Source organism: Apus apus, chromosome 3, assembly GCF_020740795.1.
Source record: "Apus apus isolate bApuApu2 chromosome 3, bApuApu2.pri.cur, whole genome shotgun sequence".
Taxonomy (NCBI): Eukaryota; Metazoa; Chordata; class Aves; order Apodiformes; family Apodidae; genus Apus; species Apus apus.
In genome coordinates, this window is record NC_067284.1 from 70,932,402 (window position 1) to 70,955,231 (window position 22,830).

At 38.2% G+C, this 22,830-nt stretch overlaps 1 protein-coding gene across 10 annotated transcripts in view; it reads right to left on the minus strand.

Annotated features, from left to right (window-relative positions):
* Positions 1–22,830, minus strand: part of LOC127382340 (uncharacterized) — a 242,122-nt gene that overhangs the window by 130,168 nt on the left and 89,124 nt on the right. For 5 of the 10 annotated variants that reach the window (XR_007888929.1, XR_007888927.1, XR_007888928.1 and 2 more), the window contains 4 exons: positions 20,824–20,904; positions 12,502–12,584; positions 12,293–12,383; positions 4,713–7,091 (listed from right to left, as the gene is read on the minus strand). Coding sequence is in view for 4 of the 10 variants with exons in the window: in XM_051613812.1 (XP_051469772.1) it covers positions 12,570–12,584; positions 14,118–14,314; positions 20,824–20,904 (293 nt within the window). In the remaining 6 variants the exon portion in view is untranslated. Of the gene's footprint in view, positions 1–4,173; positions 4,259–4,712; positions 7,092–9,978; positions 12,384–12,501; positions 12,585–13,526; positions 13,684–14,117; positions 14,315–20,823; positions 20,905–22,830 lie in introns of those variants that run through there. The other 5 variants (XM_051613812.1, XM_051613813.1, XR_007888932.1 and 2 more) reach the window with 5 other exon arrangements.

Consider the following 22,830-nt stretch of genomic DNA (forward strand, 5'->3'; position numbering starts at 1 on the left):
GGATTGATTTTCTGGTGTTTTCCTTGGAACTAGGATGAAGTTGAAAATTAAATGTTCAACAGTTTTGCTCAAGAAGAGAAAGATCTGTAGGCCTTAAAGCCTAATGTATTAGATGCTCAATAACAGTGTTGTAACTGAGATGCCCACTTGACCACAGACCTTTGGCTCACTCAACAGATACTGGAAAAGGTATTACAAGACTTGCAGACTCTTGCAAAAATTCTACTTCGGAAGGCAAATACCTCAGCCTCACACAAGTTTATAAAAATAACTAGGCCAGTACAAAGGGATGTTTACTGTATTATATATCCCTTTTAAATGTGAGCTTTGTTTCTTTTATTAACAGTATGCATCTGCTTTATCAAGGTTAAATTATCATTTCATCAACAAACAAGTACTGTACATCCCATCTACCCAACTTTGGAAATATCCCAAGTAAAAGAAAATCACAGAAGTAAAGGAGTATCTCAGCTTTATTATTTGATTTTTCTGAACTTCATCTTTTTTGCAACTCACATGCTTTGTCCATAACATCCTTGGGAGCAGTTGGGGTGGCTTCAAGAATGCTAGAATCTGTCTTGCACTTGCCTTCAACCACTTGCCTGTCTCACAGGCAATCCAAGGTTTGACACACCAAGTACACTCATCAAGTCCAAAAAGCTCAAAAGGGCATACTCCAGCCATTTCTGAAGCTGTTATTCTGGTTTAGTTTCAGCATATCAGGTAAGGCAAGTTTTGTTAGTATATAGCACAGAAATGTATGTTATTTGTGATACCAAGCTGTTGTTCATGAAGAAGTAGAGGATGGCCATTCACGTGGTACTTGGTCACTCATACAGCTAAGCATGCTTTATTGAGAAAGGTGTCACAAGGCAAGAGAACAGGAGGGTACAGGGCCACTTCAGCTAAAGCAAAAAGATAATGCAAAACCTGAAGTAAAGCTCTAATCTACAATGCATTGCTGTCTAAGGAGTATTATGTACATCCTGTTACATGCTCTACCAACTGTAATTTTCTTCATTCAGAAGGCTCTTGCTTAGTCACATGAATATAGCTCTACACGATGGTAATCCAGGAGGATCACACTTAAGTCAGATCACACTTAACTCCACAGAGGCAATGGAGTTACACCAGTTGAATTCTGGTGTGAAAGAGGCATTGATAACAGGGTCAAGCCTTGTGTTTAAATCAGTCCATCACAGTAAACTTTGTGCACAATAGCCAAGCACATTAAAATACACTGTGAAAAGAGAAAAAATACTGTGCTTTATTTTGTAGCTACCAAAACCTCCTTTTTCTCCTTTGCCATGTGCAAGTCATTGCTAGAAGAGCCTCTTTTTTCAGTCCAAGAAGGCTGGCATGAGGAAAGGGAGGTGCCTGGTTCCTAAATATGAGATCCCATTAATATTACTGATAGACTATTCTTTAAAGAGATCCATCTGTTTCTTATTTGGCATATTCAGAATAGTAGCTTGTTACATTTTTACAAGAATCTGTGTGATCCAAGAAAAGCAAAACCTCATGTAATGAAAAAAAAAAAAAAAAAAAAAGAGAGAGAGAATACTTATTAAAGAATCCTATCCATGCTGTACAACTTAAACATCCATCTCCAAAATGGCTTCAGCCTGTTCCATTCACAGCTGTCAAATTTCCTTGCTTCAGGGGGAAGGGGGTAGAAGGCTACTTATTTCCCTTCCATTTTCAAAAATATGCATACAAGTAACATCTCCTAAGTCCAGAATAAATCTCTTCTTGCTAGTCAGTATGAAATGCTGCTCTTCATGGCTGGGTTGCAAACAACAGGTTCCTTCAGTCAAACTCCTAAGCTGCCTCTGCAAGAATTTAATCTGAAGACAGGAGCTGTGCTATGATGAAGTCAGGTCAGGACTAATCTATGACAGTAGATATCTTTGTTTGTATAACAACAGTTGCAAAGATTATTCTGAGCTGAGTGTGGAAGTACAGAACATGTACTACCACAGGTGGGAAAGAAAAAAATGTTCCAATATAAAGAATGGGTCTTTCTTCAAATATTAAGTACATTATTTCCTAACAATGGAGTGAGCTTGTATTCAGCTAGTAGTATATATAAGCTTGCTCAAAAGCCTGAAATAGTGAGGAGCATCATAGTGAATGCATTAAATATTAAATTATTCAGAATCCAGTGCTTCTGTTTTATCCTAACAAAGAATTAAACCTAACCATTCAGACTGTTTATCAGCACTGCCCCTTCTTCTGGCTGGTACTTAAATCAGCATTGCAAGATGTTATATGCCTTCCTGATCTATCAAGTCATTTAACTGTATTCTCAATTTTAATGGTGCATAGTATCTATTGACAACACCCATGCATAAATATGTACATAATATTTAATATACTTGTAAAAAATGCAATGACAGGATGAGGTTACAACAACCACACCTACTTCTGAACCAACAGACAGTGAGAATTCAAGACACAAAAATTATTAGAGTAAAAATGTAGTACTAAGAGTAGGCTTCTGAGAAGTCATTTGATTTTCAGATGTAATACTATTTTCAACAAGGTTTCTATGTACTATAATGCCTACCACTCATTTTACAAGGCAGCTGTAAGCAGGTAAGTAGAAAATGCACTTAAATGCCATTACCATCAACCTCCAAATAATTGCTTTTTTTAATTGCCATATAACTGCACAAGAAGAGCTATTCTTCTTTTTATAGAGACTTATCCCATAGTCATGAAGAAGGACATAAAAACTGATGTCAGATAGATGCTACTGAAATTTTCCTGAGCCTGCAGATGCTCCAAACTCACAATCAGCAAAATCAAATAATCTTCAGGACTTAGAAACAAGAATTGCCATTGTAACACATGATTTCAGCAGCAGAACCACAAGCTGATGTGCTTCCTTTTCAGTTTCAGAATGAAAGAGCAGTTAGCCACTTTCACAGTGCTCAAGAGGTGCACAAAAACCAAATCTCGTCTGCCTTCAACAGCAAACTGCTTGTGCCTGACAAAAAGCAGCACACAGTTTTTCCCCCCATCAAAAGCCTCCGTTCCTGCCTCTATTCCAAGCACAAAGGACAGCACCACAAATCCCTGTTGCTCCTTTCTTCACTGCCAGAATCTTTCCATTGATCTTCTACAATGCACTGGTGCTCTGTCAGTCCAAAAATAACACTGGTGTTATGCTTCAAATTTAGGATTTGAAACAATACAAAATGAACTGGATAGCAGAAAAGTGCTGATGATGAGCACAGACAGCAAGGGATGAAACTCAAAGTGTTCTGTTACATGAAGGCTAATACATGAGTAGGGCATTTAATTTCAGTAATACATTTGGCTAATGGGATATTCCACTAGCTGCTCTTTGTGGGTTGCCAGCTTGCAATATGGATGGAACGAGGTCTTGGCACAGAAAATAGAAAAGTACTCTGGTTTCCTCAGCTGAAAGGATAATGGGATGCTTCTTTCAAAACTGTTACTTGGAAGAGGATGCATCAAGAAGTACCATCTCTCTCTGGGACTATAGAGAAGTGCTGATGCTTTGCAGAAGCCACTGCTAATTCCTCCAGCTCAGAAGAGTGCTTCTGATAATATGCACGGAACACAGACACAGTGAAATGGACAAAATATATTTCCCTTCAGCTGTCTAGCAATAAAGACATCTTGATCCCAGAGACAGTGTTAATCCGTCTCCAGATGGACCTCAGACTATTTGTTACAATTTCAAAACTTTGTTTAAAGAAAAAAAAAAAAAAAAAAAAAAAAGCAAAGAGAGAACTGAGAATACATATATATCTTAAAGTGTGTCCTTAACAACATCTGAGCTTCAGAATGGGTTGTGCTGGAAATCCATTTAAGTGAATAAAGTGCTGGAAACCTCACTGAAGCCAGGTATCCCTATGCAAGGCCTTCACCACATTTGATGGAAAATTTGTGATGTAAGCTATTATGTAAAGATAATATCTATATTAGGAAATCTCAGGTCTTTCACAGCTAAACCTGAGACAAAAGAGGAGAGCTACTTTCAAGTCTGAAAAGCTGTAAACATGCACTTAATCTCAGAAAACTGACAACTGAGAATTTCACTTTTGGTCCAGCTACATTATTATCATTCAGCATTCCAGAGTCATGTACTTTAAGGAAATACACTACCACAAAGATAGAATAAAAAGCAATTTCCAATACCTGCTTTCACCGGAAGTGTGGTTAATTCCTGAGAAAAAAGAACAGCACCTCTGCCACGAGAGCCCTTTACTTCTGGAAGCCAGTGCTGCATGACAATAATATATTGTTAGAAAAGGCTGCATATGCTGTATCTGGGCACAATGTTGGTAACATACATTTACTAACTGCTAGACATTGTATAGGAGTGCTGGGTTGGAGGAGGGAAGGGAAGAGCCTACTGAGCTCAAAGCATTTTTGGTTTTAGGAAGAAATCCCTTCTTGCTTATTTGATAACTTCCTTATTCAATCCCTATGAACCAACTCCTCTTGTCAGAGTACTGAACACCTCAGCTTGGATTTCTCTTCTCACATAGGAGAGGAACATAAGGACTTTCACTGGAGTAATTTGGCAGTATTTATGCAGACCTTAACCAGCCCTTAGTGCTTCTGTTCCACCACTGTGGCCTCCTCCATCTCCAGCCTGCAGAACAGGTGGGTCCTCTGGCTGCAGAGCAATTTGTGCCTTAGTTTCTTCCTAGCAGAATAGATGGTCCATTCAGTCAAGTAATGAAAATAGTTTATTTCTAGGGTAATGCAAATATATACAAATATTGCTATAAAAAGTGACAACAATCCAGTGTTCATTTCCAGATGTACAAGCCATCCAGACTTCTTAAAGCAGGGTTCATTAACAATCCTTCACTGAAGGCATAAAATTTGTTTCATCAACACAACTATGGTCATTAGTTATAAGTAATCCTTCTTGACAAATGTAACGAAAAAACACAGTGTGTTAATGAAATTAATTTCTAGCATACATGTAAACTCGTATCTTCTTGTCTGCAAACTGTAAAACAGTAATTGACATGAAACAGTACATATGTGAAGTATAGAAACACAAAACAGAACTATTACAATCTCAAGTACTTGTAGAGGAAGAATGCCAATTAAGACCATCACAACACTCTCACTGTTGTCTTACTACACAACATTAAAGTTAGTTGCCCAAAATCTGTCTCATTCTAATGCATCAGTAAGGTGACTAAGGCAATCATACCTTAGACTTCTGGAAACTACTGGAAGCTTGGGGTTTGTGTTGGGAATGAGAACAGGGCTTTCATAGAGAAGAGAGATGGTCACAACTTACAATTCATCAAAACTGAAATTATTCCCCAGAGAGATTCCTGTCCTCAAAAAAAACCCAGAATAACAGGTTTTGAAATTCTAGAAATGTGCCATTTCAACATTTTTTTAAACAAAAAGTCTCTGGTTTGTGGTTAAAAGCATCTTCTCCTGTTGAAACTTAATTAAATTTATATTAAAAGGTTAAGGGGAAAAAAAAAAAAAAGGTCAGCATTAAAATGAAATATGTTTGTTTGTTTCTTAAGTAACTCATATATTCACTGAGTGCCATGCCAGGCCCAAAATTTCAGAATCAACAGAATCCTTGTGGGACAAGAAAATTGTTTTCTATGTATCCGCACAATAAAGTGAACATCAGAAGTTCAAGCTCTTTCCAGTTTCCTTGCAGTGTGGCTCAAAAATTACTTTTGAGGACAACCTTGACGAATGGAAACATAGTCTAGACCTCCAAATGTTCAAATGTTCAGTGACTTATTCTCCTTCCCTTTTATTAACTTCTATGATTATACTTTTTAGAAGACAGATACACAGATAGTCTTTAAGGGACTAATAACCAAGCAGTTCCTTCAACCAAATCAACCCAAAATTGTTCTTGTAGAAACATTAAATCAAAGTATTAAACACACCTGCATTTTACTATGGCCTTTGCATGGAAAATAGATTAGTCACTGTTGATGCTGAAACTGTTATGACAAAGTGGGTTCTGGTGGGTTTTTTTAAAGGATAATATATTTGGAAAGTTTAAGAGCAGTCACAGACCACTCCTCTTTTTACGTATCCAGCTTTTCCAATTATCTTTTCTCAAGAGCACAAAACACAATAGCAAGAGAAAGCTGAATTTCTTTGAATCAAAACAAGTCTTGAATGTATGGAACTTAAGACCAGAAAAGACTCCTTGATAAAGCAATCTGAATACCTGTATACAAGCTATCAGATTTCCTCTGGGCTCTCTTATATTGTGCTCCTGTCACTATCTGAGTGTTTGTATCACACTGTGTTTGGCTAAAGAATGTCTCGCAGACAGCCCTCCAGCTGAGGGACAGTTGAGATATTTATTTAAATGTAACGCACATATATAGAAGAAGTGAGACACAGAGTTTCAGATCCTCACAGAAGCAAAGGTCACCTATAATCTAAAAACCTGCCTCTGGAATTACGCATATCCATTCTGGACAGAAAACGATCAGCTTTCCCTGAAACAGTTGAAAAGCTATACCATGATGTTTTTTCAGATCTTCTAGTGTTACTTAGGACATCCCCAATATGCTGTCCTAGCTATGCTGCTAAACCTACCTCTGTGGTTGGAGGACATACTAGCACAGGAGTAATTTTGTCATACGATTAATTAGATTGTTTAACCACAGTGAAGCAATACCTTTTGTGACTGTTGCGGTGATTGCTGATAACAGTATATGCTGTACATAAACTCAAAGCCCTTTGTAGTATAGGCTACAAGTCTTTTAGCAGAGGAACAGTTCAGTGGAGTTATAAAGATGATGTCTGAGAGCCATCATGAAACGGCAAGGTCTTTCTTCCAAGCGTGTAGTCACTTAATTCCTTCCTTCTTTATAGCAAGAAAAATGCATCTCAACATCGAAGAACAATTCTTTTCATGTCCAGCTGCTCAGTCATGTACAGCTTTCCCAAGTTTCCAACTGTTTCTGCAGTGCTCAATGCCCCAAAACACTGGAAATATGGGGGGGAATGGATTAGCTGTTCTCATCTGCAGGACTGCTATGGGGCAAAAAAAAAAATTGTCTTTTCAGGTTCTCTTTTAAGCAGTGTACCAGGTCACCCTACAAGGAGGAGAAAATTAAAGTTTAGCTTAGAAATGGTCTACTATAATGAGAAGTATATTGTAATCTCCTTCATGGATTGTCTTTTATTTCACTGAGTGAATCTAGATTATTTATTTCAGATTTTAATGACTGAAATATATCAGGTGGGAAACCAGCAGCATACATGCTTACTTTTTTACACACTCTTTCATGAACTGAAGTACATTGAGCTCTTTGGGGGAGAGGAAGGTATTTCCAACATTGTAAAATTATGCTAGCAATATGAGTTATAGTGGCAGAAACATGTAGAAACAGTACTAGAGTCTATAATTTACTTTTTAAAAATACTTTGGAATAATGTACTCTAAATGAGGAGACGGATTCACATTGCTCCTATGGTCATCTTTACTTCTGAGTTCTTTGTAATGATTTTTGTGAAATTATAAACCTGTATCTCTTAAGGCCAGAAAGAACCACATAGAATATATCTCACGTTCTCTTCTCTTTAGCACGATTGTATAATTTCACCCAGCTGTGTGTCCATTGTTTGCTAAAGCATACCATCCACTGTCAGTTTGAAGACTTCAAGAAATGGTAAGCTAACTGTTCCTCTTAATAATTTGTTCCAGTGGCAGATAACTTAATTGTTAACAACTGAGGAGTGTAATATTAATCCAGGTGGCAATCAAAAAATATTGGAAATAGCTCTACCTGTTTAAATTATGGTATTTGAGATAATTAATAACCTTCTTGCCAGGTCAGTTCACCATAAAAGCAACAGGGCTTGAAGAAATATTTTTTTTAAGCAACCGCTACTTTGTGAACTTTTCACATTTGTTTCTCATCATTTGGGCTTCTAGAAGCTTATAAAATTTGGAGGCAAATCCACATTCTTGTTTCCATCTCCATAGGCCACAATGCTTTCAAACAATGACTGATACTTCCTTCTGTAGCTTTCCGTGATTTCCATGCAGCCTTTTTTCATGATAGAATGGAAGCCTTCTTTTCACAATGAAATTATTCCCATATGGACTCATTGCTGAAAAATCCTGAGAACTCCTGCACATGCACAAAAGAGGACTCTTTGGGATGCCACAAAACGTATTTCCAGATAAAATAATAGTTTGGACTTTTGCAGACCTTTCCATCTTTCAAGCATTAGACATGCATTCATTAGCAGAAAAGATGAGTGAAATTACATGTCATAAACCTTATTTTACTGAGGTGCTGCTTCATCATCGCTCTTAGATTTAGCTGCAGCATTTCAAGGGGTGATTAAAATATTATGTATGGATGACAGACTTAACCTCTGTAGTACACCCAACTTTGACAAGTACATCGCCAGCAGAATTCTTGGAAATCTCACTCCTTGGAACAAGGTTAGGATATGGAAAGAGTGTCACACAAAGCTGACTGCTACCATATATCAGGACCAGGTGGTCTTACTGGGTGGGCTACAGCCCTCTTATCTGCCCTCCCTCTGTAAATCTGTACTTACTTTTAAGCTTTACCCTTACAAGTTCTGAGTCCTTTATTAGAAACTGAGGCTCAGCAGCACAGAGGATTAGCCTTTATTGTCTCACTCATGACTAGGCCTGTCTGAAGGCCCTTTTTTCTGTGAGAGGTGCTTATTGATAGCAGAAGTCCTGTGGAAGATAATTTGAAGAATACATGCCTACTCAGCAATGGACCACAGTGGAGACGCTCCTGAGCGAACCTGACAGCTGAGACAGTCCCACAGCATACTGCAGCACTATGCAGAGAAGTTGTTATGGTCCCAAAAGCAGTTCAACCATGTTCTTATGCCCTGCACCCAACCAAGTCAGCTCTAGGTCTGGTTCAGAGATACCCTGATACAGCTCTACCAGTTCAGTGCCCATCACCGTGACTGCAGCACCTCCATAACAGTGACACAGCCAGGAACTGCCCACTGCAGTGGATTGTTACAGCAGTCAGCACCTCAGAAATGAACACACAATAATGCTGAATAGAACGCAAGTGCTTTGAAGTTTTACATTTATCATCTGTTATACTGACAGAGAGGGAAGCCTAAGTTTGACTGATTTGATCAAACTAAGCAATTCAAGCATTTTCTACCTAATTTTAGGCCAAAGAAAATTGCCACAATGCAGAAGCCACTGAGAAATCAAAAGCAGAAAAATAGGAATTAAAGCTCAGTTCAGGTCTTTCATCTTTATTATCCTTCTTTACATGCATATGGTAGGTATCCAACACTTTCCGAGACCGTATGATATTCTCTCATGCTTCAGGAGCTTTAGGCTTGTAGTTGTCTATAAAAAGGCAACCTAACAGCTTCCTGTGACCAAGAGTTATATACCAGCTGGTTCATGGATACATTGAGCCCAAGTCTTGGCTTTAAGTGATCAGACTTATTTTAAACCGCTCACTCATGGGGGGAATTCATGTATAGAGAGAATTCTGGCACAATAATTTGTTTCTGACTTATGCCATATGAGTTTGGTTTTTTTTCTAAACCAATATTAAAACCAGAACCTATAATATGCCAAATGCAAACTGCATTTTTTGGAAAGCTGATACCAAACGTAACAGTAAATGAACCCTTCTGAAAGGTTAAAGTTGCTTTCATATAAAATATTTTCTACCAGGAAATGGAAGGGGAATGTTTAACTAAGCATTTAACTTGAAAGAACTGTGCAGAGACTCCAATGGTTGCATTATCCTTTAAAATAAAAAAAGCAAGAGGTTTTTATGAGCATACATAGCTCTAGTTTCATAAAAAGGGTATTATGGTGACAAGGTAAAATTAATCCCAGTATTTCAGATGCTTCTTTTAACCTTCCAACAGCTCCCTCCCTGTGCATTAACCGTTCTAGGGTGCGGTTTTGCAGTATGTCTGAGTTCACAGAATCGTTTTGGTTGGAAAAGACTTTTAAGATCATGGAGTCCAACCATTAACCGAGCACTGCCAAGTCCACCACTAAACCATGTCTCTAAGCACCACATCTGCACATCTTTTAAATACTTCCAGAGATGGTTACTCAACCACTTCCCTGAGCAGCCTGTTCCAATGCTTGATAATGTTTTCAGTGAATAAACTTTTTCTAATATCTCATCTAAACCTTCCCTGTCTCAATCAGAGGTCATTTCCTCTCATCCTAAATGTTTAGCACACAGTTCAGCTCTATGCAAAGGATGTAAAAGAATGCTGTTGAGGACAGGATCTGCAAAGAAGATTCCCTAGCAGAGCTGATTGCAGCAAACAAAACAATACTGCCAAGAGACCGCTGAACACTAGGTAGGAGAGTGCACTGCTGGGATCTCATCTTCCCCATGAACACAATTCTCACTCTTCAGCAGCTGCCTGATTTCACTGTCCTAGAGATACTCATTACAGAGGGCCAGCAAGCAGTGTCCTTGACTAAGATTTTAGGCCATTTCTGCTTTATTCCCACCTCTACTGTGCCGCAACAAGTAAGTTGCATCACACCCTCAGCCACCCCATGTCTAAAACAAAGATAGTGACATGAACTTTACTGGGTAAGCTATTTAAGTGTGCATCACATGTCAGAGGCTCCTTTTTACAGTGCTTCTTATATTTTTTTTTTTCCTTCAACTGTTGTAAACAGTTGCTCCATGTAGGAGCTGCCCATCTAACAGTCCTGCTCCTTCTACTTTTCCCTTCATCCTTCATTTCCTGGCATACAGGCCCATTCCTTCACTTCCACTTTCTCTGTTTTTCACATGGCTTGTTGGTCAACCCAGCTGGATTACTAAATGAAGAGAAAGCTACTCATGTTTTTATTTTGCTGAGTTAATTTTATACCAGCTGACAAGGTGAATCAGCTCTAGGAGTGCTACATGAATCAGAGCTGCTGCAGAAGAAGCAATGGCTGAGAACAGCACTCCTAGATTTTTTTTTGAGACCTCAAACCCTTGAAGCACCCATTCTAAAAATTGTGACTGCCTGTTACAAACACACTTAACATGGGAGATTGTGAACCTGCTGCATTAGCTTCTACCAAAAAAAGCAATGCAAGAAAGTAATCATACCAAACAGATTTACCTCTTAGAGATAACAAAGATAATTGGCAAACAGATGTACCATAGGGTGGTTGCCCATTCTCAGGAGTAGACACTCCTGCATGAGAGCAGAGACCCACACATCTTTATATTAAGCAATCAAAGAGTGTCTCTTTACTGGATACAATCTTCTGCCTCAAGGAAAAAAACAAAACAAAACAAACAACTTTTCACAGTTGCCTTGACTCTTAGTTTTGATTCCTTCATCATTCATGGGCGGGGGAAGCCATTTAAACGAGCTTGGCACATTAAGCTATGGTTAATTTGCCAGATTCCAGTGTCCTCAAGTGTGACACAGTGTTATTATTCAGTGTTCTGTATTTAAAATCAGAAGTGATTTAATCTGGCTCTCTGCCATCCCACTTGCTGACATGTTGACACCATGTAAATAATGCATAGCTGTGTGACCACACTACTTTCATGCCACTTGCTGAGAGGAACAGACAACACCTGCTACTATTATTAGCAACATCTCAGATACCTTGGAAAGCTGCAAAATGAATACAAAAATTAAGCTTAATATGTTGTGGTTTCCAGATCCAAAATCCTTCATTAGAACTCAAAGGCAACCTGTGCATCCATTGCAATTAAAAACATAGATTGCTGATATATCTCACATGCTTTAAAAGTCACCCTTCTGAGACTGTTGATAAATAACTGAGTTTGTTAACCAACACAAGAATTTCAACCAGTAAGATTTTTCCCTGTACAGTGTTAACTGAAAAGGCCACCATTTTAGAAGAAAGCTCAAAAAGCAATAAAAACCCATTTCTAGACTACAAAATTAATATCAGACACTGCTCCCTGCTAGCATTAGCCAGTCTACTTCTACTCTTCTGATCCTTCCAAAATGTAAACCTACTAATATCATCAGGGCATACTCATTAGACCAAAGTGAAATTGTGGTTTTCACTGGGGAAAGCAAAGATAGCAGCACATCTGTCACCTATTTTTTTACGTGACCATCTTTTATCATCTAAATGTCATACAATCTCAGTCATATTCAGAGCAGACAGCAATATATGCTGCTTTTCACACAGCATTTAACAAGGTTGAAAACTATTATCTGTATCAATGGTCCCCAACTATTGCTTCACACACCCTCCTTTCCAACCTTGTGACTGCCAAGCAAAGAAAGTGGCTGATTATTTTTTTACCTTTCTGTGATGTACAACAGAAAACTTGCTTGTCTTCTTCATTTCACTTAACTTATTCTGCCACAGCAGGACCAACATATGCATTCCTCCTCTGAAGACACACAGGAGTAACAGTTACACCAGGAGAGACAATAAAACATAACAAAAGATGAAAAATAAAAATGAAGTCTTTAGAAGTTGGGATGGCTGTGTTGTTGTCTAGAACTCACCTCAGTCCTCACTCTGTAGCCAGCAACAGGGAATTGCATCTATGTAGATAAGCAGTTTCTTCCTGACTTTAGATTCCCAAAGCCTGAAATAAAAGAATACCTTGGTCCAAACTGTGTAAGTAGATCATAATTTCTCAGGGAAAAACAGATATATAGTTCAAAATGCCCTGCCCAAATAAATTCCTTTAGAAACTTTGGGAACTAACAAACATTAAAAAGACAGTGAGGGTTCTTTTTTTGGTTGCTTTTCAGTTCCTACAAGGCAGTCAGAGCACACAGAAATTTGTTTTATTTCTGCTTAAGGATTAATATATTGGACAATATTCTGTACTTGTCCACATTGTTCAAAAGGATCAGCATTTCAAGTGTGTCAGACCAAGACCAATTCTTTCTGTTTTCTCCATTAAGAAGACCAGGAATCTTGTGGTCTCTTTTCAAAGGAATGTCTTTGTCCAGAATCTTGCCTCATAGATTTATTGGCACACTGTTATTTAGAACAGAACACTGGAATGACTTCCTAATTTCTTTAGTAAATCTGTTCTTAATCTACTTTATTCCAAGCATTTTTATAGACAGTTTCTTACATAATGTTCTACTCTGAAGCTCTGTAATTACACACTGGTCAAACTTTCTCTTCGCTGGAACAGACTTGTAGTAACTCCAGTAAGTTGAAAGGAAAAGTTTGGGGAAAAGAGCAGGTTGGTTGAGAAGATAATTTACTGTTAAAGATGTGATTTTCATTCAGACAACTGCTGTGGGTAATGTAGGTGCCACTCACACAGAAGTGAGAAAGCCTGTCTTGTGGAGGCTTTCTACAGTTTTTCTTTTGCCTGTGGTTTGGATTTCACAAGGCTGACTAGATTGCCCTTGTCTAAGAAACCCTGGAGGAAAAGCCTGATGGTGTCTGTGTGCAAGCTGAAAAGAGTGAAAACTGGTTAAAAGGGTAGTGGCTGAAAACCAGAGAATAAAACCCACTGAACTAGATGAGTGGGTAAATATAAAAAGTTAACAAGATATTAGCTCACCACAGGCAAAACCTTGACATTCCTTTAGACATTTTACTTGAAATTCATTCAAAGCCTCTTTCAGCAAGGTTTTCTCTCTCTCCCTCCGCAATGGAAGGCTTATGAGAATACTGTTAGCTTCAGAGAATTCTTCTAAATTCATGTTGCTAGATATTAACCTGTATATGCAAGAATAAATACATTATTCTAAACGAGTCTAGTGCTAAACAAGTAGCAAGTAAAAATAGCACAACTTGCACATTCTTACTAAGAGCTACCTCAGCAGTCAGCAGCACTGCCTGAACAGTCAACTATTAAAGCTTTTGTTATGAGGTAACTTGATTTAATTTGTTTCCACTACCAAAATGTCCTATTTAAGCAATACAGAATGTACAGGTAAGTCTCGTATTTTGTGCTGCTTAAAGTGCATCAGCACTGAAAGAGCAAGATCTGGGTAAATGTGAGCTACTGACAGCAGTAATGAGTCTCTTCAAGTGGAAATGGTATGTTGTGTTTTTTCTCTTAGTGGTGGAGGGGGAAAGAATGAGGAAAATAGACACTGCCACATTCAAAGGCAAGATCTTCTGATGGTGAAGCTTTCTTGCACTTTACCTGATGTCCATATTTATAAACTTGAGCACGTGGTTTCACAGAAACGTTCAGAAGGGAAGATAGAGGTGATGAGCAGGCACATGCATGACCTGTTTCCTGTGGTGTTTGAGAAGGGTGTGCTGGGTGCCAGGCCAGGCTTGTGAGGCAGCAGAGAGCTGTGGCACAGTCGGTGACACTGTCGGAGTTGTAGCAAGCAGCTAGAGAAGAAGGGAGTGGCGAGGCACAGAATGCACATACGTACATGAGACAAATCAAAGTCCAGTGGCAGTTACTTTCCTTGCTTTTGTGTCACTTGCAGATCAATTTCAAGAGACACACAGAATACCAGGTTTTTTATTGTACATATAATTATTATTGCCCCATCCATACAGCCTTTTGAACGTTTTCTGTGATAAACAGTGCTAGTTTGGGTTGGTTTTTTTATATCTTCTACTATCAACAATCTAATTTTCACATATAAAAAGCATGCAAAGTTCCACAGAGGTGTAATCTCTGCTTGATTGTTTACAGTTCCAATGTTATACCCTTTCTTATCTGTTCACTCTGGCTAATGTGGCTTGATGATTTCACTCTGTGTTTTCCCTTTTCAATTGTATACATCAGATAGCAGATATTCATACTTCCCTTCCATCATGTGACACATTTTCATAATATGGAGTGACAACGTGGCAGACCTACTTTTGCAAAGAATTAGCCTTGACCTACTCTACAGAATTCCTTAGGAACTAGCACTGACTTTTACAGTATAAATTAGGGAATTCAAGTTATGGACCGTACTGTGTTTGCAAATATTAAATTCGATGTGTTACATTTCTGTAGAGAATCAGTAAACAGTCAAGTAGTCTGAAGATTCATTTGTTATTTAAGGCTAATTCTACTTCTGAAACAGCCTCTTTGAAATGGTATTATCTACTTCCTCTCTGTGCTAGCCTGCTATCTCTGATATGACTGATGCTTTGGAAGACACTGCTGTGAAAGGAGACTATGCATGCAGCAGTGTACTTGAAAGCTAAAAAACTGTCATCCATCTTCCCTTCTACAGTATGTGTTAGTATAAACAACGAGGAAATCAGAGGCAGTGAATTAGAGTGGTGAATCAGAGTTTTATTGAAAATTTGTTGAGAGTGCTAGGCTGTAATTTTAAAGTTGTGAAATGTTTCAGATAACTGTATGCTTAGCTTTCTGTAAAGAGCTTAGGTACCTTAGCTCCACTCACTTCAGCTCAAGGTGTTTTCAAGTTCCTCAACACTGCGATAGGCAACTACTTCAACATAAAAGGCCTAGATACCCATAAAAATCTGAACCCCAGTTCTCAATGACAAGTAATCTTAGCCTGCTAGCTCAGTTCAGTCTTGAACTGTATGAGTGTTACCTACCTCCTCAGGCCATTACCACCCATTTGAACAGTAACTCAGAAGTAATGAATGAGAAGTATCCCTCTTGGCCTGTATCTGAAGTCAGGATGTAGAGGTAAGAAGGTAACCATACCATTATAACTATCCTAACTCTCGAGTTTTATCATCCTTCCTAACCAATTAAACATCTTCCTGACAGTCTTTCCTCATGCTTCATATGAGTGATCTGACAACATCCAGAAAACTGCTATGAAAAGATGTCTTGAAACAATTTTTCATTCTAAGACCTATTTTTTGTTTTTTTTCTAAGTAGAGTGGGTGTTTAAAATTTCATTAAAATGTAACAACATTCTAAGCTAGGATCATTGTGTCTGAAACTATAGTATAGCCTACACAATCCAGTTACAATAAATATTAATTTTTTTAAGTTAGCAGCAATAATTTTTTTTAAGACTGAAGAATTTGTGCTTTTAAGATTAAATCAGTGAGAGATCTAAAAAGCCAAAGTGCTACTCCATACATTATTTGGAGTAGAAAATTGGCAGGGAACTCTGTTGGATTATCTCTACACTGTGACTGGGCTGATTTCTTTATCCTTTTTTGCTACACGGGTGTCTAGCCAAACCCTGAGTATCTTTAGTGGTGCTGATTCCAAAGCTTCTTTTGGCAGTTGGTTTCCTTGTCTATGAGTCCTTATGTTTATAAACTTTTCCATTATATATAATCCTAATTTTCCCCTCACAATGCTTAGGGCTTAGGGCTTCTTTCTTGCTTTCTTGCTTGTTAACTGGTGAGAATAACCAAATATCATCTCTTTTTAGTTTCCTTTCTATTGTGGAAAATAAGAGGTCACTTTAAACTTCCTGGAATTAACATGATTCATTATCTCAGCATCATATTGTGGGTCTTATTTTGCAAGACTACCATACTTTTATTACACAGGTCAAGATTTAGCCAACTTTTTTTAAAGAAAATACCTAAAACCAGTTATGCTATTTAAGCACATGACCATAAATGACCATAAACAAGACTACAGTTTTTCTCTTCTAATTATGTGTATTTCCATGGATTATGTTGTATAAATGGTTATGCTACCTAATTATGTGGACCCTTCATAAGGCTAGAAAATGTAAGAGTTTGTAGAGCTGAAAAGTAGCAGTGCTGCAAAAAAATAACACTGATTGTTGAGAAAACAGTTGTAGAGACTAATTCTAATCAGCAAAGAAATGAAACAGTAGATCAGTATCAGTGTCAATCCCACTGAATTGGAAGGCTGGCATCTGTGTAACCACTAAAAAATAGTTAAGTAGGGTCAGGGAAGGAGAGATTTATTTTAGAGGCAGTAGGAACAATGTAAGAAAATGAGCGGTGGGCTGCAGAAAAGCTGCTGAAAAGACAACACTTTTAGGAGCTGAAGAAGGGCTAAACCTGGCTAAAGAGTTTTGGGGAGCTGTTTGTACATTGGGAAACTATAGAAGATTATGTTAGTTGTGCAGCGACAACCTGTGTCACACAACAGCAGTTCATGGCTGAGGATACTAGGAGGAAGGAGGCTGACCTGCATCCTGAATTCAGAGAAAAGTGAAGTAAGCTAAGTCCTATCTTTCTTCCAAACAATTCCTACCTGCTAGCAATTTCTTCGTCGGTATGTGCAGAGTTTTGAGCATTCCCTTCTAAGGTGTCCAGGGATGGTCTCTGACAGTATAGTAAATCTTTTCTGGATAAATTCCATTAGGTGCATTAGAACACAGAAGTTCTCTGGTGGACCTAGTCCTGGATTGGATTTTCACAAACACTTTGTTAAAGCAACAGTGGTAAATAGCTCATAGCTTCTGGCACTTCTGCTAAACTCCTGTTTGTCTTAAATGTCTTTGAACAACTGACTGCAAGTGCCTCAACTGGTCATTGCAGCTTTATGGATCAGACAGCAAGATGTGTGAACACACATGGAAAGACAGATCACAATTATATGACTATGGGAGTCTTCTCTGTTAACAGGATGAACACTTGGTTCAGACTGTGTTTGCTCAAGCCTCCAGACACATTTCATTCTCATCAAACATGCTCATATGACTAATAGGAGCTGTACTAGGGTGTCCTCCATGCAGTCATTAATCTAATTTGCCAAGGCATTCTCACACTACTAACCTGGCATGCATCCTTCTAGTTACCATGTAATCATTTACATTTTGTCAGTAGTTACACAGTACCAAATGTGCCAAGACCATTCAAACATTTTTTACCAAGTCTAGTTCAGTGCCAACCAGGAGAAGTAACTCAGCCAGTTCCCATTATAAAAGTAGTGCTTCAACTGGGCATTCATCACTTGTAGTGACAAATAAATAACTTGTTTTAGAGTAGAAGTGTTATGGCCACTGACTAGAAAACTCACAATAGCCTCAGAGCTGACCTTGTTTGCCATGTAGTTTTTAACCACTATATAGTTTCTTCTGGGCTATGAACCCGTTAACCCCTGCATGCGCATCTGGATCAGTGTGTTTCTGCATCTCACTGATCTCTATCATCAAGCTGAGGATTACCAGATTCTTATTTTCACTAAAGGACTATCGCTTTTAGGACGTGGGAAATGTGCTTCCTTTTTGAATAAAGGAAGTATGAGTAATTCTATAAAGCCACGAAGACCAAGCTCTGCAGACATATTTTTTTCCAACACCTTACATAATTTCAGCTTTTGAAGTGCTGATGTCTAAAATAACCTTATTAAAAACACAGCGCTTTTAAGAAACTAAGTCCATCTATGGGAATTGTTTTCCTGACGCTGAGGACAAAATTCCCCAAATCAGAATGCTGCAGTTGAAAGTTTTCTTGAGACTGTAAGAATTTGTTATGCCTCCAACTGTCTGCTCAATAACTTGCTGCTAAGTATTACTACCGTATGCAGATGATTTGGCAGCATTGCTTCCAGGTTGAAGAGCCACTAGATTCAATCTGACATTGAGAAAAGTTCTGCCTTGCTGGGATTTCTATTTTTGCATGTAGATTTGCATCTTCTACTGGCTTGCTGCAGGATACCACATACCTAGTTCACTATCTGGAGCCTGTAGCTGCAGTCTTTGATACAAATAGACAAGTCTGTTCTCTGGTGGAACTGTTCCCATTGATGTTCAGTCTAGAGGAATGCCACTTTGAAATAATTTCTGCATAAAATGTACACGTGGCCATTAGGACAGCTGCTGCTGTTGCTTGTTATTATTGTGGTTGTATCTACTTCAGCCGCTATCAGAACACTGAAGCACAGGCCAGAGCAAGATCACTGTGGTTCACTGAAAACAGAAGTTGAGCACAGTGACCTTGAGGAAGCAACTGGGGACTATCTGCATAGCTGTGGCCATACGGGCTACACACCTGAGCCTTCCAAATCAACAATGTACCCAGTGCAGACCTTAGGAAGCCAACAGATATATGGAAAATCCAGGAGCAACTAGCAGGAGGAGATAATGAACTCACCACAGGTCTACAGACAGATACATAGATGCTGAACCTGTCAGGTTGTGGGACAACCTGGCAGTATCAATTTCAGCAGCAGACCTGTGTGCTTGTACAACATGCTGCTCCTTGCTTACTGATCAGAACACCTTGCTGAGAGGTTTACAGTGCTCTTGAGCTGGGATAGCCAGTCCTCTGGTCCTAGTGAGCCACTTCTAGCCTACAGTCCAGTATCTGAACAGCACTTGTTCCTACTCCATGTTTAAGGGCAGTGAAGGTTTTAAAGCCAGAATCCCTTACTGAACAAAGGGAATACTGCCAGTGCTTTTTGAGATTCAGGGACACTGGATCTTGCCACCTCCAAAACAAACCTGTTAAATATGGTGACATTTCAGGCATGAGCTGCCTTTTTTTATATGGCTTTGAGGATAATGAAAGGCATGTTTTTAGGTGGATGAAAGGAGAAGAATTAGGCCAACTACATTAATTGCCTGAATACTTCCTAGTACAGTTTAGGAGAATCAGGTTCTAATCTGAATGTAGTGTGAGGAAGACTAGAAACCTTGTTTACCTACATAAAGCCCATAACTTAAATGAAAGCAACTGCTGACAACACTTAAATTTACAAAGCTCTTTATAGCTGGGATTTTAAAAGAACTTAGTCTAAACCTAACTCTGACCATTTAAATCTATGGTAAAACTTCCCCTGACAACTGCAGAAGCTGAGGCCTCAGTGAAAATTTTTTTTTTAAGATTTTTTTAAACTTCCACATCAGTGCTTTAAAGCATTTTACAGACATATACACCTCAGAGGTTTTATATAGCTGGTGAGTAAGCTAAAACATATGAGGAAAAAATACTTTGTTCTAAGCCACAGAAGAAATCTGTGTCAGAGTTAGAAACTGGACTCAGAACTGCTGATATCTTGTTCTTTTCTGTGGCATGGGAAAGTCTTCTCATTGAGCTTTCAAGTCCACAGGGCAGAAAGTATGCTATTAGTAAGTTAAAGCTTACAACAAAAGTGGCCATGATGATACTTGTAGCTCTACAGTTTTCATTTCCTTATTACAAAATGGAAGATAATTTTTATTTTAAAGCATCCATTCCAGTTTAGTCAGACTGAGCTTAAGTGCTTAATGTACTTTAAGTAGAGACCATAGGAACTGTAAAAAACCTAGTGTATTTCATCAGATCCTGTCAGCTGTGATGATCAAATATTTAAGGCAAAAAAACCCCATTCAATAGACGTGACAGAAGCATACAGAAAATATTTCAAGTTTCCTTTCTCTTTTGTATTACAAGAATCAAGAAGACAAATAGAGTATTCTCCCTGAAATGCCTTACATTTTCTCTGCAAAAAAAAAAACAAAACAAAGCAAGTAGAACTATACAGCTGATTTTACCACATGTGACCTCTGATAAATATCAGTTATTTGGGAAAATGAAGACACAATATATAAAATAATATTTAAAAAAATAAATGCACTTTAAAAAAAAAAAAAACCAAACCTGAAGAAAACCAGAAATTAGATAGGGACAAAATGGCATTAAGGAAGATTTCAGGAAATATATTTTCTTTTCTAGCACTACATTCCAAGATATTTTTAAATCACAGATATTGAAAACAGATTTTCATACAGTTATTAATCAGTTACAGTAGCTACTGGGGTTAGTGGTTCTTAACATGTGGCAAAAAAACCAATATTTCTAACTCAAGCCATGTCATGCTGGTATTTTACCAGCATTCCTCTTGCTATTGTTACAAGTCCACTAGTTTCACAGCATTTGATTCTTTCTGAATGTAAGAACATAAGTATCTCCCTTTCTGATATTAAGAGCAAGCAGTATAATCATAATAACCATGGTTCTTTCATCCCGCTATCTCAGGATACTTTGATCCTTACCTCTAATTCTGTAGATGGAGAAACTGCAACTCAGAATCACAAGGTGTCTGGAGTCAGCCAGTAGTAGGCTTGCTGTAGGGCCTAGAATGGAAAAATCAGGGAAAAGGCAGAAGTTCCTGCACTTTATGGACTCTATCTGGTCTCACAGACGAAAGACACTTCTAATTGCCTCCCCTCTAATTTGCACCACAGCAACACTGTTCTCATGCATCTCCAGGGCAGCGCTTTTTCGCTCCGAAGTTGAGTGCACTGCTCTGTAATCCTAAGAGGCAACAGTCTGTGGTAATCCCTGAAAAGGGGTGACTGTGCCCCATAGAGGCCAGAGAGGGATTTTCCACTGGCAAACTGATGCCATGGCCCTTCCACTGCCACTTGAGGCTGTGCCCCTGGAGAGAAAGGGGCACAGCAAAGCACAACCGGCTAGGGGTGCTCCTGCATACAAGCTGTGACCCACCATGTCCAACATTTGGCACATGCCAGTCCTTACCCCTGTGATTTGCATCAGATTTACATGTTAGGAATCCACATGCATTGGGGCAGCACGTGCAGTCTTATTTAAAAACCTATAGAAAGTGCTATTCATCTCTGAGCACAGTCGTTTAGTGAAACTTACTGTTTATACTTATACTGTTTATACATTGAAATAAAACACAATAACAAAACCTACCTGGTTTTGTAAGCAACTTGTATGCAATATGTAATACTTTAAGACCCATTAAACACTTCATTTAACAATTGAGTAACTAGAAAATTCTGATAATAAAAAGCTATAAAAGACACTTGAACTATTCATTGAATGGAACCTGAAAGAGGTCTTGAAAAGCTTGCTGCAAAGTTGTATCAGAGGTTTTAAGGAAAAAAAAAAATGTCAAAAATATTCCTAGTTAGCTATTATGAAAGAAAGCAGAGTTACATGTAAAAGTTTAAAACAAGTGTTGCTGTCACTAATGCAGAATATTTCAGAAGAGGCTGTAAAATCCTGAGGAAGTGCCATTTACAGCACTGGATAGGCTTGCTGTTCTGAATTAACAGAAATAAGAGTACAAAATGGCAAATCACACATTTTCCCAAAAATTCAGTTCAGGGATGAACAAGCATCATTATAAAACTAGACAGGAAAGATGCTGATGGGTGAAAGATATGAAATCTGGAAAAGCTGAAGAATTATTTTTCAAAATGGACACACTATTTTTAAACACATTTAAAAAAATTTAAAAATTAGTTGAGTTTTTAATTTAATTTCAAGCTTACCTGATTCTGTTTGTTTGGGTCTTATTCAACAATATTGCCTTTCCTTACATTCCCTGCAGTTAGAGGAAACAAAAATCAAAGTACCACCTGACCCACAGTAGGGAAAGGCTCATTCTAGGACATGCAGGGATGGTAATCTGTCTCTTGCATAAAATGCAATACAACAGTGGCTAGCAAAGTACTGCTGACTGATCTGATGCAAATGCTGCAGGCAAGATAAACGTTTTTAAATAACCTCTTACCTTACAGCAATTATTAATGCACTTCAAATGCAAATTTTACTTTTCTTAATCTAAAAGAGGAGTTCCTGGAGAGGATGGTATGTACCCGGATTGAAAGTTTAATTTATATTAAAATATATTTTAAAATTGAAATGCTAGATTTAAAATTAAACATTTGATTATTTGATCTGATACTTGCCAAACTTCACCACAGTCACAAATACAACTGTGAGATTTTGGCCTCTCCTTCTCATGTATCATCTAGCAAATCTACAGAAATAAAACTGACCCTAAACTAACAGTGCCATTGGCGTTCCAAAAACACTGATGTCCAAGCTCAGTGCATTTGTTTTCTTGCACGGACGTCAGCAGTATATTTAGCACCAGGGTGGAAACAGGGGAGGTTAGACTAAAAGACTCATATTACATACTGCAGATCTCATATTCCTACTCCTGTGCTGCTCCTGGATTTATGGCTTGCTCATTTTGTGGTTTCTTTTGAAACATTTTGACAGACAACTGCTTCTCTGCCTAA